Source organism: Nomascus leucogenys, chromosome 2 (assembly GCF_006542625.1).
Source record: "Nomascus leucogenys isolate Asia chromosome 2, Asia_NLE_v1, whole genome shotgun sequence".
Taxonomy (NCBI): Eukaryota; Metazoa; Chordata; class Mammalia; order Primates; family Hylobatidae; genus Nomascus; species Nomascus leucogenys.
In genome coordinates, this window is record NC_044382.1 from 119,064,822 (window position 1) to 119,083,018 (window position 18,197).

The 18,197-nt window shown below is 33.4% G+C and overlaps 1 protein-coding gene across 1 annotated transcript in view; it reads left to right on the plus strand.

The window, feature by feature from the left end:
* WDR36 (WD repeat domain 36) overlaps positions 1-18,197 on the plus strand; it is a 39,390-nt gene that overhangs the window by 7,282 nt on the left and 13,911 nt on the right. The window contains exons 5-16 of the mRNA XM_003259821.4: positions 1,175-1,307; positions 2,935-2,989; positions 4,376-4,508; positions 4,763-4,938; positions 5,283-5,403; positions 5,880-5,945; positions 6,642-6,728; positions 7,876-8,021; positions 11,096-11,210; positions 11,682-11,847; positions 12,064-12,172; positions 13,961-14,040. Coding sequence (XP_003259869.1) covers positions 1,175-1,307; positions 2,935-2,989; positions 4,376-4,508; positions 4,763-4,938; positions 5,283-5,403; positions 5,880-5,945; positions 6,642-6,728; positions 7,876-8,021; positions 11,096-11,210; positions 11,682-11,847; positions 12,064-12,172; positions 13,961-14,040 — 1,387 coding nt within the window. The remainder of the gene's footprint in view (positions 1-1,174; positions 1,308-2,934; positions 2,990-4,375; positions 4,509-4,762; positions 4,939-5,282; positions 5,404-5,879; positions 5,946-6,641; positions 6,729-7,875; positions 8,022-11,095; positions 11,211-11,681; positions 11,848-12,063; positions 12,173-13,960; positions 14,041-18,197) is intronic.

An 18,197-nucleotide genomic window follows, 5' to 3' on the forward strand; every position in this document is an offset into this window, starting at 1 on the left:
CAATACAGTTTGTTTGTTTGTTTTAGTAAATATCCTGAAGATTGCATTTCTGGGAATTATTCCAGCTTCTTATTTCAGATTAGTAACCCTTTTCTTGTTTTGTTTTTGCTCAAGTAGAGGGAGGGAACAGAATTCCAAAAGTATTCCCTGTGCAGATAGAAGTTAAAAGGGCTTTTATTAGGTTACAGGATCTGGTTCTTACATTCCAGCAGACTCTCTTGATGCTGATGGACCAGCTTTTTTGTTGCTGTTATAGCAGCACATTGAACCAGTATCTTCAGGGAGCCATTTGTAGTGACTGACGAGTAAAGGCAAGGATCTCTTAAAATAGCATTCAAAGTAAAGTTTATATAATTTTCACCTATACCTATACATCCTAAACTGTGGTACCCATACCCCTGGGATTGTACAGCAGTGTGCCAGATAGTATGTGAACCTGAAGATTAAATGAAATGTACCTTCTTTGATACACAAATTTACTGGAAAATGTAGTGAAACATTGTTTTAATCATAGAGGAACTGTAAAGTGAAAAGCAGGATTCAAACATAAAAATTTTGAATGTAACCAAAGATTTCAGAGAATTTTTTTATCTTGGAGCAAGTGACTACTGGCTGTGCCACCCCCCACTCCACAGAGTTATACATTTTTTTTTTCTCCATTATTAGAGTTTTTTTGTGGAAATGTGTGAAAAGTACTCTTATTTCACTGAGGTGCGCCTTTTATTTTTGGCATTTTTTGAGTGGCCCATCAAACTTTCCAGATAATTGGCTCTTCATTCCCTGAAAGAGCTAAGTATAAGCACTTCATCTGGAATATTCACTCCTGTCTGTTGATCAAATTACAGAAACATTAATGCTAATCCTTAGGATCTTTTTTTTTTTAAACTTTATTATCCTTTTCTGTAAAGTAATTCAAAAGTGAATGAAACTTTTAATAGTATTTTTATTAGAAGTTGTAGAAAATTTTTGACAGTCTAAATTAAATTACATTTACAAGTTGCCCCTCATTTATTTTATTTCTCAAGGAATGTTTGTAGATTAGTATCTAAGTCTGTGGTTTATTTTAGCATATAAATCTTTGATATGATAGACTTACTTTAACTGATCAATATATGGTTATATGAAACATTTTCAACTATTTTATAAAAAATAATTATAACTTTCACTTTTGTAGAAGAATACCTGCAGTTGACTTTTGATAAATCAGTATTTAAAATTTCTGCAATTTTGCATCCAAGTACCTACTTGAATAAAATACTTCTGGGCAGTGAACAAGGAAGCCTGCAGTTGTGGAATGTAAAATCCAAGTAAGTATTTTAGTTAGAAAATAATATAGTTGTCACCTTATCCTCATCTACTACTTCCTAATGCATACTCAAGTCTCATTTCTCCCTGCCCTTGTATATTTATTTGGAGGGTTGTCTGTAAATACAGTTGGTCCCTTGTATCAGAGGAGTCAGTTAACCTCGGATCAAAAATATTCAAGGAAAAATAAATAATAATACAACAATAAAACATCACATTTTAAAATAGTACAGTATAACAGCTATTTACATAGTATTTACATTATATTAGGTTTTATAAGTAAGCTAGAGATTATTTAAAGTATATGCATAAATGTGTGAAGGTTATATGCAAATACCACACCATTTTATGTAAGGGACTTGAACATCTGTGAATTTTGATATCAGCAGAGAGGTTGGGGAAGTCCTGGAACCAATCCCCCACAGATACTGAGATATAACTATATGTTTGCTTTTGGAGTTGTTGCTGGTGGCATCACATATGTGAAAGCTGGCATGTGATCCTGACACATGTTAGACAGCTTCATAAATGCTCGCTGAAAACTATGTACTAATGACCTAATAACTGTAAAGAATTGCTATAGAGAAGGCTGTAATAAAGGTCTATGAGATCCATCAGAAAATAATAATTATGAGATTATTACTAGGGAGCTTCTGATTTTCCATACATGAAGCTTTTCTATACACAAAGAAGGTAAAAGGTGGAAAGGCAAATCAATAATTTAGTGCTAGCGTTTAGAAATGATTTTTAGGGTTAAAAGTATTTCCATCATGTCCCATAGATATGGCAAATATCTGTAATATTGATGTAGCTGGAGGGCCGGATACAAGATTTTGAATACTTCTATCCATTATTTAAACATTTATCAGTAGAAAAAGGTGGCAGCTCACACTTCTTTGTATAGCATTTTAAAAAGCAAACAAAAATATTTGACCATCCAAATTGTTATTTTCCAAAGTCCTTATAAATTCAAAAGGGAAAATAAGATTATTAAAGGTTTAATGTTTTAAATCAATGTTTTCATTACAATTTAACAAATACCATTGACTGCCTACTTTGTGCTAGGTTCAGGGATAGTGACTGAAATACTGTCTTTGCCCATTTACAGAATTTAATACATGATTTAATATTTTAATGATAATTGTAATGATTTCAGATACCTCTGTTTGCTCCATGGATGTGTTATTTATCATTCATGGCTTGCTTCTGAAATTGAGAGCAGCATTACTGTTGTCATATAACAGTCATATAACATGCAAATAATATTGTTATTAAAATATAAGTTATTCCCTTTCATGATGATGTTTCTATAAAGATACTGCGGTCGTAAATTTTTTTTTACTGTAGCCTGTAATATAACATGGTTTTTACTCATGTATTTTTTTTCCACTTAGGACATTTAATTTCTTAATGAGGTGGCATAGCATAGTAGTTAGTTTGAGATCTAGAATTTGTCTGGACAATATTACTAACCTTGTGACATTAGCTTAATTATCAGAATAGTGTGTGGAAGAGTAAGAACTTAATAAATATCACCTATTATTATGTCGCTTTTTAATGCGTAGCTGATATTGTTTTCCTCCAAAAAAAAAAAAAAAATACAGCTTTCAACTATTTTTCTTCTTGTAGCAAACTTCTATATACATTTCCAGGATGGAAAGTTGGAGTGACAGCTCTTCAGCAGGTTAGTATTCTTCTGTTAAGTAAAAGAGGAACAAAGTTAATAGGAAAATCCTTTAGTTTCAGGAATCAATCATAATTTTAGACGTAAAGACAAAACAATATATAGCTTAGTTTACCTTTAAAATTGTTAGCCTGAGGAAATAGTGTTTTGGAAATGTTAAGTTAAAACAAGTAATAATGCCTTTGCCAATAATGCTTATTGGAGTCCTTTGTGCTTGTAGTTTGACTTTAAACCTGTGGTTGCTATGGATCCTTGTTACTAATCATTTTGCAAGTATATGTAGTCCTTTGTCTACCTGGAAATGAGTGTTCAGCAATGCAAGGGGTATTGTAAGTCATGTAGAGAAATTTGTCAAGATGTTGAGATTTATGGTTTGAAATAATTGGAGCCAAAATCCTAATGTTTGATTCAATGATGGACTATTTAAGAAATAACTGCTTTTGTTTGATGAATCTGCAAAATATGTATAAATAAATGAATTCATGTCTACAGTGAATCTTGTGTTTATATTGGCCACATATGTAGCCAGTATACCCTTATCTTTTTCAGTATCCATTGTCTATACTTGCCCAATTAATATGTATTCCTTATCTTCTCTTGCTGCCATCAACCTAGCTCCACTTTTGCCTATCCAGAAGACTCCATAAGTATCAGAGGATTAGGTCCCTTGAGGACAAGGGATTATATTTGTTTTAGTATCTCCAATTTCGACACAGAGTCTCATGCATAGTAGACACTTGATGATAAATTAATAAAACATGTAGCCTGATTTCATTCTGTAATGACATTGGACATTGATCTTTGCTAAAATAGAGAAATTCATAATAGAGCCTGTATGTAAGACTTGTATTATAGACCATTATAACCATAGAATATTAGAACTGGAACAGACTAATTGTAAAACTTTTTTTGCCTTTTCACATGTTTTGTAGGTTTTTCCTACTTTCTTGGATAAACAATTCTTCACTTCCTTTGTAATTGGTTACATGTTGCCACGCATAGCGCAAGCCTTTATGTTTTCTAGGAGTTGTCTCCTTTTTCTGTTTCCATCCAGTCCAGTGATCTGTAGTGATTTTATACATAGCTTTCTTTTTCTGTTGTGGCTGTTTTCTTTCCATAATCTTACCAGCTAGGTTTTGGGAATGAGGATGGGATGTTGACTGACAGAATTGAAGCTGGAAAGTAATTTGGAAAAATCATTTTTGAATACTTCTATGCTGAATAAAAAAGTATGCTGGAATGGTAATACTTGCTGAGTTTTTCTGCCATCTTTTAGAAGATACTTCATTATTGCTTTTGATAACACCTAGTAAATGATGCGTATCATCAGGATTATTAAAGCTATTTTGCTTAAGAAAATAAAAGTTTGAATAATTTAATTTTTAGGCACCAGCCGTGGATGTTGTTGCTGTTGGTCTTATGTCAGGTCAAGTTATCATTCACAACATTAAATTTAATGAAACATTAATGAAGTTTCGTCAAGACTGGGGACCCATTACTTCAATTTCATTTCGCACAGGTAAGTTTTAACATACTTAGGCGTTAAGAACACTTAAAATTCATTACTTTAAAAGTCATTTTTTTTTTTCTCTTCTGGTAACTTAATCTAATAGAAGTGAATGAATACTGGAGTAAAAGGCAAAGAAATATGAATAGATTATTGGTACATAGTTTTTTTCTAACTTTATGGATTAAAAGGGAAGAGAGAAGAATTCTTGTTTATTTTGGGGGATCTGGAAGTATTTTTCTTAATGTATTTTATTTTAATAACAGATGGTCATCCAGTAATGGCAGCTGGAAGCCCATGTGGCCATATTGGACTCTGGGATCTAGAAGACAAAAAATTAATCAACCAAATGAGAAATGCACACTCTACAGCAATTGCCGGACTGACATTTCTCCATAGAGAGCCACTTCTTGTCACAAATGGCGCTGACAATGCTCTCAGGGTATTATGATTGTTGTTAACATCTTCCTGGCTCATCTGACTTACCCTTTGGGTGGTTACAAGCTTGCTTTAATGTATCAGCTTTCAACCTAGAGGATGAAAGGAATATGGAATGAGATATTGGTGTAGATGAAACAAAAAGCACAGCAGGTGACATGATTACAGTGAAGCAGGAAAGAATTACAGTTTATTTCTCCCCCAATACCCACTCCCTCCCTTGTAGCTCCAGGGTCAGTGGCTTAGCAAGCGCTACTCAATGCTGGTTGATTTATGTAGGGGGTGATTTGACTACTTGCAGATCAGATGGAACATTGTAGAAGAACTAACTTTTTTATTTCTTGGCAGATATGGATATTTGATGGTCCTACAGGTGAAGGCCGACTTTTGAGATTCAGAATGGGTCATAGTGCTCCTCTTACCAATATCAGATATTATGGACAGAATGGACAGCAGATTCTAAGTGCAAGTGAGCTTCTGCTTCATACTATTAGTTTATATCAGCAAGTATTGAGATGTGGGTGCCCAGTGTTAGGTTTGATATTTACACATATTTAGATTCACATATCTCTTTGAGTGACTTAGAAGTCTGGGTAAAACTAAGAGTCCTTTTTGTCTACTTGAGAAGCACTATAGATGTTATTATCTATGCTTAATGTGTCCTTCTGTTTACTAATCCTCAGAGACAGAATGGGCAGATTCTAAAAATTCTGTTAGTCTGTTGAAACTTATTAGTACGCCATTTTCATTTTATCCTTTGTTCTTACTAAATGGCATTCTATAAAAAGTTGAATATTTTAATGAAGTAGTTGCAATCTGGTTTTCCCTTTAAAGTGTCCCAAACTGTAACTTCAAGATTTTCAAACTGAATATATAAAATTTGTGATTCACATAGTCCCTTTTTTTAATGATGCTTGATTAGGGATTTTCTGTGTATATCAACAGGTCAAGATGGAACTCTTCAGTCGTTTTCCACGGTACATGAAAAATTCAATAAGAGCTTGGGACATGGTAGGTCCTCTACAAGACAGAAAATAAGCTGGTCACGAAAGAAACATTTCAACATTCTATGAAACAACTGGAGGAAGTTTCATCAATGCATTTTATTTTTTTCTTAGATGAACTAGATAAACATGTATGGAAGAGGTAGTAAGATTCCTAGCATCAAAGTTGCTGTAGAAGTGCTTGAGGTTCTGCTATAAGGTTACTGAAAAAAGTTAGACACCCTGGGTGGTAAAAACATACTGCTGCCACTCAAAAGATGTTCACGGCCTCACATGAGCTATCTGTAGAGTGCACAGTTTTTAAAATGGAAGGAAGCTGAGAGAAAGCATCAAAGTAAGCAGCATCCAATATTTTTGCTTTAAAGCAATCATTTATTCTCTTTCCCTTTTCATGGTTTCCAGCCTTTGAAAGATTTTGTTTATTAAACAACAAAATCTTACTCAGTTTTATTATTACTAATTTTAAGTGACTATCTTATACTATTCATGCATGTATATAAATTTTAAGATTATTTTTAACAATATCTAAAATAACTTTTCTTAGAATTAAAAAATAACAGTGGTAATAACATCTTTGTTTTGTTTCTGACTTAAATGGGAATGTCTTGAGCTTTATAGTTACAAGACAATGATAGCTTTTCTTTTATATACATTTTTTATTAAGAAAGATTCATAGCTATGTTTCCCTTTCCCCCAACCTCAGGATTAATAAATAAAAAGAGAGTTAAACGTAAAGGACTTCAGAATACCATGTCGGTGAGACTTCCACCCATCACAAAATTTGCAGCAGGTAAGTAACTTCATACTGTGTTTTGAGAAGTTCTCCTTTGTGATTTATTTCCTACTGTATGCTATTTTATTTTCTGTTTTAATAAATGCTTTTACAAATATTAATAAGCATTCAGAAGGTAACCCCAGGTGCATGCTGGTCTTGTTTGAAGACTAAAAATTAGTTATTTTAAATGTGAACTTCTTATCTATTAACATCAGGCTTTGCTCTTCTGTATAACAGGTATTAATAATATTTGATTTTATAGCCTTTTTATTCTGTCATATGCCTGGTATAATGAAAGTCACTAATGTAAAAAGAACTGGAACAGCAGAGTATGAGAACACAGAGCTCTGACTATTTAAGATCTAAGAATACTGAGGTCTTAGTATACTATGTCATTTGACTTGTGCTGCTTTCAAAGAAGTGATTTTAAGAAAAATATAGGTAATGGGTTTATTGCGTGGAATCTATCATGGGAAATTACTGTAGAGGCACCATTTCTATTCGAAAGTTATTATTATGACCACCTTTCTGTTTTCTTAGAGCTTGAGTCATGTTTCTAAAAACATTTGAATCACATTACTCGTCTGCTTAAAATTTTTTAGTGGCTTCTTACACCTTTAGAGTGGAATCTCATCTCCTTAACATGACTTTGAAGACCCTTTGTGGTGTGGTCTTGATTGCCTTGCCCTACTCCTATCCCTCCCAAGAAGATACTACACTTACTTGCTGTCCTCTGTTTTGTTCATTTTTTCTTTTGCATGTTATCCCCCCCAGGTAATTTCTACTTGTTCTACCACTCCATCCAGAGAGCCATTTACTTTCCCCAAATCTTCTGAGTGGTCATAAGACACTGTCATACTTCACTGTAATTTCTTCTAATTAGAATCTCTTGTTAGGTATGTCAGTTAGCTTGATTTAGCCGTTCCACAATGTATACATATCACAACGTTATGTTCTATGCCATAAACACATAAATACACACTTTTTATTTGTCTATTAAAAAATAACAACCCTTTGTTAGATTGGAAACATATTGCTATCAGATACCACCTGTTTGTTTTACCATTGTATCCCTAGTGTCTGAAAGATTAGATGCCTAATAAGTAATAGATGAATAACAGAATGAAAAGTAATTTGATTTATGATTTTCATTATGTTTTAGAGGAAGCTCGTGAAAGTGACTGGGATGGCATCATTGCTTGCCATCAAGGTAAGCTATCTTGCTCAACCTGGAATTATCAAAAATCTACAATAGGCGCTTACTTTCTCAAGCCAAAAGAGTTGAAGAAAGATGACATAACTGCAACAGTAAGTGAGCTTGTTTATAAGGGTATCTTCTCTTTAAAACGTTGCTGTGGAGATCTTGTAATACTCAAGGTTTCTTATCATAATATTGATTGAAAAAACGTAGTTTAACATTTTAAAGCATTGCATAACCCAAAGCCACAAAGATTTGCTCCTGTGACTTCTAAGAGTTTTCTAGTTTTAGCCCTTATATTTAGGTTTATTCTCTCTGAATTGATTTTTGTTTATGATATGATAAAGGGGTCCAAATTCATTTTTTTGCATGTGGATATCCAGTTGTCCCAGCACTATTTGTTGAAAAGACTATTCTTTCTCCATTGAAAGATCTTGTTTCCTCTGCCGAAAGTCAGTTCACCATGTATGTAAGAGTTTATTTCTGGCCTCCGAATTCTCTTCCATTGATCTGTATGTCCGTTCTTATACCAGCACCACACTGTCTTGATTTTGGTAGCTTTGTGGTAAGTTTTGAAATCACGAAGTGTGACTTCTCCAGGTCTTTTGTTCCTTTTTCAAGATTATTTTGGCTCTTCTGGTCCCTTGCATTTCCATATGGATTTTAGAATCAGCTTATCAATTTCTGCAAAAAAAAAAAAAAAGCAGCTACGATTTTGATAGGGAATTCATTTTGATTTTATAGATCAGTTTGAGTGTTGTCTCTGATCTATGAACATGGGGTGTTTTTCCGTTTGTTTAGATCTTCCTTAATTTTTCAACAATATTCGGTAGTTGTTTGTATATAAGTCTTACACTTCTTTGGGTACATTTTTCCTAGTATTCTTTTTAATGTTACTGAAGTAGAGTTTTTTTTTTTGTTTTTTTTTTGTTTGTTTTTTTTATTTGGGATTGTTCATTGAGAGTGTATCAAAATGCAATTGATTTTTGCATTATTGATCTCATATCTTGCAACCTTGCTGAACTTGTTTATTAGTTCTAATAGTTTTTAATAGATGCCTCTGCTTTTGAAAATGCTTATTAAAAGTGTAACTCAACATTTGACCCTATTTTATACAAATCGCATTGTAAGTTTGTATAGTCTATTCTCCGTAGTATGAAAATCCAGTCTTAAGCTTTTATATAATTTTCTAAACCATGAAGATTCTGTCTTATGCTCCCTTAGGGACATTTACCTGCATAGTTTTGAATAATGGTTGTAATAGTAGTGGTAATGATAATCACAGGTAACATTTTCTGTGTTATTACTTTGTTCTAGGCTTTCTGTCTGGCATGGATTATTTCATATTTTCCTTACAACAGTCCTACAGCGTGGTACATTGGTTAGCTGCTTTTTATGGACAGTAAAACAGGCTTTATGAGCAACATGCCTAAGATCAATGAAGCGAGTAAGGGACAGAGCTGGGATTTAAACCTAAGGCAATTCATTCTAGAATCTATATTCTTATAACCCATAGGGATCACTTATAGAACATTTAGTATGTGTGTATACTATGATATTTAGCTGGAGTTGAGTCATTTGTCTGACAGTCTCAGCTATCTGGAGCAAAGCTATTAACCAATAAGTGATAAGCAAAAATACGTATAGAGAGCCTGTGTAGTAAAGTACAATTTGTTACTCAAAGATAACATTCACGGTTTATTTATTTTTGCTTTGTTTGGCTTAGATAATACATGAGAATGAATAAATTAGAAGAAGAGATTGCCAGGAGCAGGCCAATTAAAAACAATAACTCCCTTAAAAAAATGTAAAGCAGGACAATGTAGGACCTGTATTACTTGTAGGTTACAGCATACTAGCGCCTTTAGTTTCCTGATTGTATAACTATACAACATAGCATAAACATTTATGAATTTTTCAAAATAGGTGAGCTTAATGTTTGTGTTTCATTTAGGAAGATAAAATGCCTTTTAACCATAGTAATTTCCTATCTAAAATACATTTTTTTAAAGAAATCTTTATCTAGAAAAATGTATGTATGTAAATAAAACATATTTATGTGATGCAATGTAAATATGTCTTGACAAAGTGGTGCCGGGCTCGGTGGCTCACGCTTGTAATCCCAGCACTTTGGGAGGCCGAGGTGGGCGGATCACGAGGTCAGGAGATCGAGACCACGGTGAAACCCCGTCTCTACTAAAAATACAAAAAATTAGCCGGGCATGGTGGCGGGCGCCTGTAGTCCCAGCTACTCAGAGAGGCTGAGGCAGGAGAATGGCGTGAACCCGGGAGGCGGAGCTTGCAGTGAGCCGAGATCGCGCCACTGCACTCCAACCTGGGTGACAGAGCGAGACTCCGTCTCAAAAAAAAAAAAAAAACAAAAAAAAGACAAAGTGGTATGTCAAACTTTATGTTGCTTTGCTTAGTTAAATAAACCTCCATTAAACACTTTCTATTTGGTTTATGTAAGTCATCTGTTTAGATGTAAATTCAATTTAGATGTAAATTGAATTATCTCTTGGGTGGATGACATCTGACTGACACACACTGCCAATCAGTTATTTCTCCAGCAATGACCAAATATGTAGCCAGTCTCATGTTTTCAATATAGAAAAAATATATTGACATAATATTGATATTTTAAATATTAAAATGAGATTATATTATAGAACCTGCTTATAAACCAAATGTTTTCTCTGTAGGGTCTTATATATTTCCTTCCTAATATGTCATAATTAAAATATTTTGGGCTTTTGCTTGGCCATTCTAACGAATGGTATGTTTTTGGTTTTATGTCAGCTGTGGAAGCAGTTACAGAAGGCAAGACAAAAAGAAATTAGGCAATGGAATGTTTTGACTTTAGCCTTGTTAATAAAGTAAAAATTGAAGGCTAGTCCCATATATAGTTCTATTGACTTTGTACATTTAAATTGAGTTAACCTTATGTTTTGTTTTCTTAAATAATTCTTCATACTTTTTAAAGAATGGAGATAGAATCTAGCATATATTCTTATACACCCAAATAATAATTACTTTATGTTAAAAAAAACTAATGAAGCAATTCATTTATCATGCTTTTGTTAAATAAAAAGCAACAAGTAGATAAAAAATACTTTGGAAAGCATAAAGTGCAATAAAAATGTTAGTTATTTTCTTTGTCATTTGTGGGTTTTTTTTCTTAAAGGCAGTGGATATAACTTCTTGTGGAAACTTTGCTGTAATTGGCCTCTCATCAGGAACTGTAGATGTATATAACATGCAGTCTGGCATACATCGAGGAAGTTTTGGCAAGGATCAAGGTATAGAATTTTTTTCCTTGTTTTTAATTAATATAGATCAAGACTAGTAGTGAAAGCTGGCATGTATAATCTTTAAGTGCCGGGCATTTTGCTAAAGTTGAAGATGGGTTATAATCAACTCTATATGGCAGATACTGCAATTGTATCATAAGGACCATGTTGAAAGAGAAAAGTCATGGGTACCTAAAGAGTTACGTGGGTATTATACAGATTAATTTTTTTCTTCTCTCCTTTAAGCAGAAAATCTTAACAAACTTTTCAAACCTATGTTGTGTCAATCTGATTTCTGTTTTTTTACTCGAACGGTATTAAGAATCTTCTTACACCCCTAAAATCCAGATTAATTTCAAGATTTTAAAGGATATTTAAGTGGCAGCTTATATATTTGAATGGAGGAATCACTGTGTGTATTGTTCAGAGAGAAACACTGCCAATTCTGATTTTTTTTTTCTTTTGACATATACCTTACAGCTCACAAGGGATCTGTTAGAGGTGTCGCAGTGGATGGATTAAACCAGTTGACAGTTACAACTGGTAGTGAAGGATTACTCAAATTCTGGAACTTTAAAAACAAAGTTTTAATCCATTCTGTGAGCCTCAATTCATCTCCAAATATCATGTTGCTACATAGGGACAGGTAAATTTTTAATGATAATGGATTTTCTCTTTGATTCTTTTGGTAAAAGTTATAAAGTCACAATTTACCAAGTGGGAAAAATCAGACTATTTAATAAAGAACAACATTTGGCTTAATTTCCCCCAAAGTGTACTTGATTTAACAAAATTCAAGTGGAGGTGAGACTTTAGTTCAAGGGTTTTTTGTTTATTAAAATTGGTGCATTTATCTTGCTAGTGGCATTCTGGGACTCGCCTTGGATGACTTCTCCATTAGTGTTCTGGACATAGAAACTAGGAAGATTGTCAGAGAGTTTTCTGGACACCAAGGCCAAATAAATGACATGGTAAAACAAACTCTAACTGGTAAAACTTGACTCATTTCTACTTTTGTTTGGGTGTGTTATCCTTTAATAGCCTTAAAATCATTATGTGAGGTGGTTATCAATTTTAATTTGCAGGCTATTTTTCAAAGATTTTAAAGGAAAATTTTGAATTAAAAGTTTAATATTTTTCAGGGAGTTGATGCCATAAATTAAAGTATAAGTTTTAGAGCTCATCTTTTTTTCATTAACTCTAAACAAGGCCAAAGTATACTTTAGAGAATGAATGATCCATTGGTATATATGTCATTCTTAACTTGATATTAAAATAGGCTGGGTGAACTCATTTCTGATTTACTATGTATGGAATGAATTAATAGTAGAAGACCATTTGCCTGGAATATCTGGTATCTGGTTTTATTTTAGTTTAGTGCTATTTCTAGAGTTTACATATCTTAACTCTGAAAGGGTTTAATTAATAAAAGTGTGCTTAAGTTTACTATTATGTTCTTATAATGGGATATATGATATGGAAAGAAGTAAACTAGTTTAAATAGCATATTTCATTAAAAATAACTTTTAAAATTTGTCACTTGAGGACCATATTAAGTATATATTATCATTTTTCATCAATTGCAGATACCTTGATTTGCTTGAAAATAGAAAAAGCAAAATAAAAATAAAATCTTAATACTTAGTGACAAACCCAACAGCTACGTTTACTAGTTCTTACACCAAAAATCAGAATTTACTCCTTTCCTTCAAAATTGAAGAAAAAAAACGTGGTCAGGACATTGTGTTCTGCAGATAGGAGGTTGGCAAAATTACACATCAGCAGAATTTGTTTTGAGAGCGTCTGTAGAAATGAGGGTGGGATTGGGTTAATTGTGCTGAAATGGCACTTTTGAAAACATCTGTCAGTGTGAAGTTGCTCTTCCTATTTCCTTCTCAAACCTTACTTTCAACTTGTATATCTTGAGTTTCCCTGCTTAGTAATAAGTTACTCCCGTTATTTAAATCTGTGAGCATTTACAACATGACTTTACCTGTCAGAATCATTCTTTCCCATCCTTTACTATGTGTACCACCCTTCTGTAAATTGATCTATCTGTAACTTGAGATTTGAGTTGCCATTGTATTACTGCAGCCTGAGGAACAAATTAACATTTACGTATCCCAGTATCATCTACTAATTTAAACTGCTGGATGAACAGTCTATTACAACTGTAAACTTCAAAGTTTTTCCTTTTGGGTTATCTTTCACCTGTGATCTGATTTGTGCCTCACAACCCTTAGGTACTACAGGCAGAGATCTATTATTTATCAATTTTCATAGCTAGAAAAAATAATGGATGGCGTAAGTAGTTTATTTAAATTTATTTTGAAAATCTGATTATTATAGTTTGTTTAGAAATAAAGCTTTAATAAAAGAGAAAAGATTTTTAACTTAAGCTTCAAGAAAAGTAAGCCCTTATCACACACATAAACTTTGTCTATAAATAAATAGAAGATTATGGTTTGAAAATTAATGCAGTACACTTTTTTAACTTTTAATAATTCATTTAAAAGTCTAATCTTTATCCAGATTCCAAATCAGTGGTATTTAGGAAGTGGTATTTTCTTTTATATAAAATAAGGCAGCCTGAATGTTAGTCAAATTAATTTTTTTATGAAACCTGTATTATCTTTTCATTTATTACATTCTTTAAGGTGTTAACTATATATACATACACATATACATACAAATATATTCATATATATATTTATATATATATATATATATATATTTTTTTTTTTTTTTTTAATTTAAAGGCTTTTAGTCCTGATGGTCGTTGGTTAATAAGTGCTGCGATGGATTGCTCTATTAGGACTTGGGACCTTCCTTCTGGGTGGTAAGTTTATATTTCTAAATCCCTAACCTCTATAAGATTTCTAAGTTATTTTCTTCACATGTGACTTTTACCAACAGTTAATGGGTTATATGCTTTTTCAATGTGACTATATTTGGAGATTTTTCTGACATGACTATATTGTATCCTTGGAGTGTTTTTGATAACTAAACAGCAGGTAGTATTGTCATGAAACATAATAGAAAAATGAAATCTCTCTTAAGTTTTCTCATCCTGCAAAATTGAGATACAGAAGCGAGATGCCTAAATCTTAAGAAAGCTCATTTGACGCTGAAACTCCAAAATAAAGCTCAGACTTAAGGATGGCAAACTTTTGAGTTTTTTTTAGTTCATGCTGAATTTAGTTAAAAGGTCAAACCCTCTAACTTTTCCTTTTTGTGTATCTCTTCTGCTTCTCTGACATAGTTCTTAAAAGAAGGCATTTTAGATAGTCTTAGTGCATTTTCTGTTGCTTATAACCGAATATTCAAACTCTGTTATTTCTAAAGAAAAGGAGTTTATTTCTTACACTTTGGGGGATTGAGAAGCCCCAGGTCAAGGGGCTATATTTGGTGAGAACCTTCTTGCTGGTGGAGACTCTCTGAAGAGTCCCAAGGTGGTATGGGGAATCACAGAGTAAGGGGGCTGGGCGTGATAATGTAATAGCTTGAGTCTGTCTTCCTCTTCTTATAAAGCCACCAGTTTCCCTTTCATGATAATCCCTTAATCCATGAATGCGTTAATCCATTAATGAGGACAGAGCCCTCATGATCCAGTCACCTCTTAAAGGCACTCCCTCTCAATACCATCACTTTGGGGATTAAGTTTAAACATGAGTTTTGGAGGGGACATTCAAACTATATCTTAAAGTGGTGAAAATGTGTGTCTTCGGATTTGGTTAAAACCTAACAAATGTTCAGAAATCTATTTCATGGGTTGAAATTTGCTACTAATCGAGGACTTTAAAGAGAAAGTGGTATGAACAGAGGAGACATACAGAATGTGTGGGCTTTGTTGTTAAAAATTAAGTAGGTATAGATACCATTTAAAATCATCTCTTTTAACGAAGGATTGCTTAGATGAGTATGAAGAAAGGAAGAATTATGGGAATAGCAAAACGTCTAATTTAACAGTAACATACCATTAGAGAAAGATAGGTGAGAAAAATGAGAAGGAAGGTGGTACTTTTTAATCTAAAATATTCCTAAATTAAGCTCTGTTCACTTCCTCTTCCTACTCAAGAATTGGATAAGCTCATACATGAAAACAGTTTGACCTTTAGGAAGGAAAAACCCTGATATCCTCAGTTCCCTTCAAGTTTGAAACAGGCCTGAGGCGTACCTCCCCATCTTACACTGGATTTGTAATAAGCACAGCTAACGATTGTCACTAGTGGGTCCAGCTCTAATAACCAGGGACCTTTGTCCACAAGTGTGTCTGTTTCACTTAAAATAGAGTGAAGCAAAATCGAATTTATTGACTGTATCCTCCTTAAGTTCACTTAAAGTTGGTATTTCTTCAATTAAAAAAAACATTTTGTTAAAGACACTATTAGAAATATTAGTGGTCTGACACTTCTTGGGCTGTTGCTATTTTCTAAAAGTTAATGTTATTTAATTTGAATTGCTTTAAAATAAGAAAGTTGTATAAATAGTAGAGTTGGCATAGTGCCTTTTCATTTTCCTTTTTAATAGTTTTGGTTTATATTGGTGGGAGAGATAGATTATTCAGTAGTAGTAAATTGGCAATGTGTTATAAGTGGTAAATTCGTCTTTGGAATGAAAGAATTAGGATCTGAAAGTAGCATTCAAAGCCACTAACCTTTGACTCAGCATTAGCCTTTTGCTGAATTTCTTATATCAGTAAAAAGTTGAACAGATTCAAATCTGATAGATTTTCAGCTCTAGTATCATTATTTTTAGGTGAACAGGCAATTTTAAGTGAATAGAGAGGCATGAAGCTGGGTGTAGAACAAGAGCAAGAAGTGACCACATCGAATTGTTAAAAGAAAATGTAATAAAATGCACATTGATTGAAGAAAAGTATATTTTTATTAAAGAAAAAAGTTTTTGGTTAAAATTTGAAGTGGACCAAATGAGAGAGCTTGAATAACTATCCAACAACTGCTGCTGCTTAATTGCAACTAAGCTAAGATACACAATGTGCTGCTAGGCACTGTATATGCTTTTATTTTTCATATCCTAACAAGTTGTAGGTACTATTACTGTTATTAGTCCCATTTCAAAAATGAGGAAGTGGAGGCTATTAGGGAAATTAAGTGAGTTGCCCTTGCCCAAGGCGACTTAGTTTATAAATGACAGAGCACAAAATAAGCACAAGAGAAAGAAATAGATTTCTCGACAGTTAACGTTATCATCTTTGCTCAGACTGTGTCTTGTTTTAAGTATGAACTGATTTGCTTGGGAAAAAAAACATAATTAGTATGACAACCTTTGGAAATTCCTAGTTCTTCTTTCAATTAAATAATTTGAATAATGAAAACACATTACATAGCCTAGAAAGTGAAGCTATCTATGAGTAAACCCTTGAGTGTATTAACATACAGGTATATCCATCTGGAATTGTGCCTATCTGAAACAAATTGCATGGGTATTAAAGTTTCCTGTAAAGTTTTTTTAAAGCGCTGAAACATTTTTTATGTTTGTAAAATTTTCACAGGAGCAGAATTGAAATTTTTTATCTAAAATTATCATTCCTCTACCACTACCACCACCTTTTACGTCTGGTTGTTTTTGATCTAATAGAAATTCAGATTGAATTCTTTTTTATTTTTTTTTCTGAGACGAAGTCTTGCTCTGTCGCCCAGGCTAGAGTACAGTGGTACGATCTCGGCTCAGTGCAACCACTGTCTCCCAGGTTCAAGCAATTCTCCTGCCTCAGCTTCCCGAGCAGCTGGGACAACAGGCTTGCGCCACCATGCGTGGCTAATTTTTTTTTGTTTTTTTTTTTAATGGAGTTGGGGTTTCACCATGTGGCCAGGCTGATCTCAAACTCCTGACCTCAAGTGATCCACCCACCTCGGCCTCCCAAAGTGCTGGGATAACAGCCATGAGCCACCATGCCCAGCGCAGATTGAGTTCTTTGAGGGGTGAGAAATATGTAAAATTAAATAATCTTAATAGAATTTTTCATTTGTTCTGTCTCACCCCACCCCTACTTCCTGAGGAGGATTACATGAGAAGAATTGGAATAGAACATTGTTTTGAATTTCTCACTGAGGCAGAACCATCCCCTTCTTCCTTAAAGATTTCTGTGGAAGGTGATTTTAGCACTTTGGAAATAGAACATATGGAAGCAGTCTCCATTTGCTCAGAATAATAATCAGAAACAACCTTCTGAATGGTTATGCAGGGCTCTGATCTTGTAAATCTGATCCCTTAGAATAGGAATTGTATTAATATTCTTTCAGAAAAAAATTGTAAGGTACCTTGGGACTTACTTTTTAAGATTACCATGAAACTGTATGGTAGTTTTAGGTCTGGGATGAGCCTGTGCATTTATGTTTCATGAACTAATGTGGCAGTGTAGAATATGCTGTGTATGTGGAAACCACCTTCCTCAATTTGGTGGTTTTATATAATGGAAGTCCCATCTACCCACACACCACAGCTGTGGAAATGAAGTTACACAATGAAGTTGACAAGATAATTATAGTATGAAGTAAAATAAGTTTGCTCAAGCAATAAGCTTTTTAACAGATAGTTCCTAAACATGTCAGGAAGTTTTACCCTTCACGTATGTAAACTTCTGATGAGTAATATTAAGACAAAGGAAATACCTTAAGATTTGAAATTGCCGTGTTTTAGGTTTAATCTTTGTATGTGTTAGGATAATATCTTCATCTCTGGATTGTTTGGATTAAATGACTTAACATAAATAATTTAATAGTCTGTGGCAGAGAATAAGTATTTAGCAAATGTTTTCTTTTCCCCAATTCCCTTGATTCCCAATAAAAGCCATTCTTTTGAGCTTTCAAAACAGACTTGAACAGAAATCAGACAGGTTATTGCTCCCTTCCCCATAATGGACAATTAAACAGCAGTCGTTTTCCTGAACACACTTGAATGTGTGTGTGTTCATTTCCAGTGCTTCTAATTGTTGTCTTTTCTTTCCATCTTGCATTCATTGTTTAAGGTTTA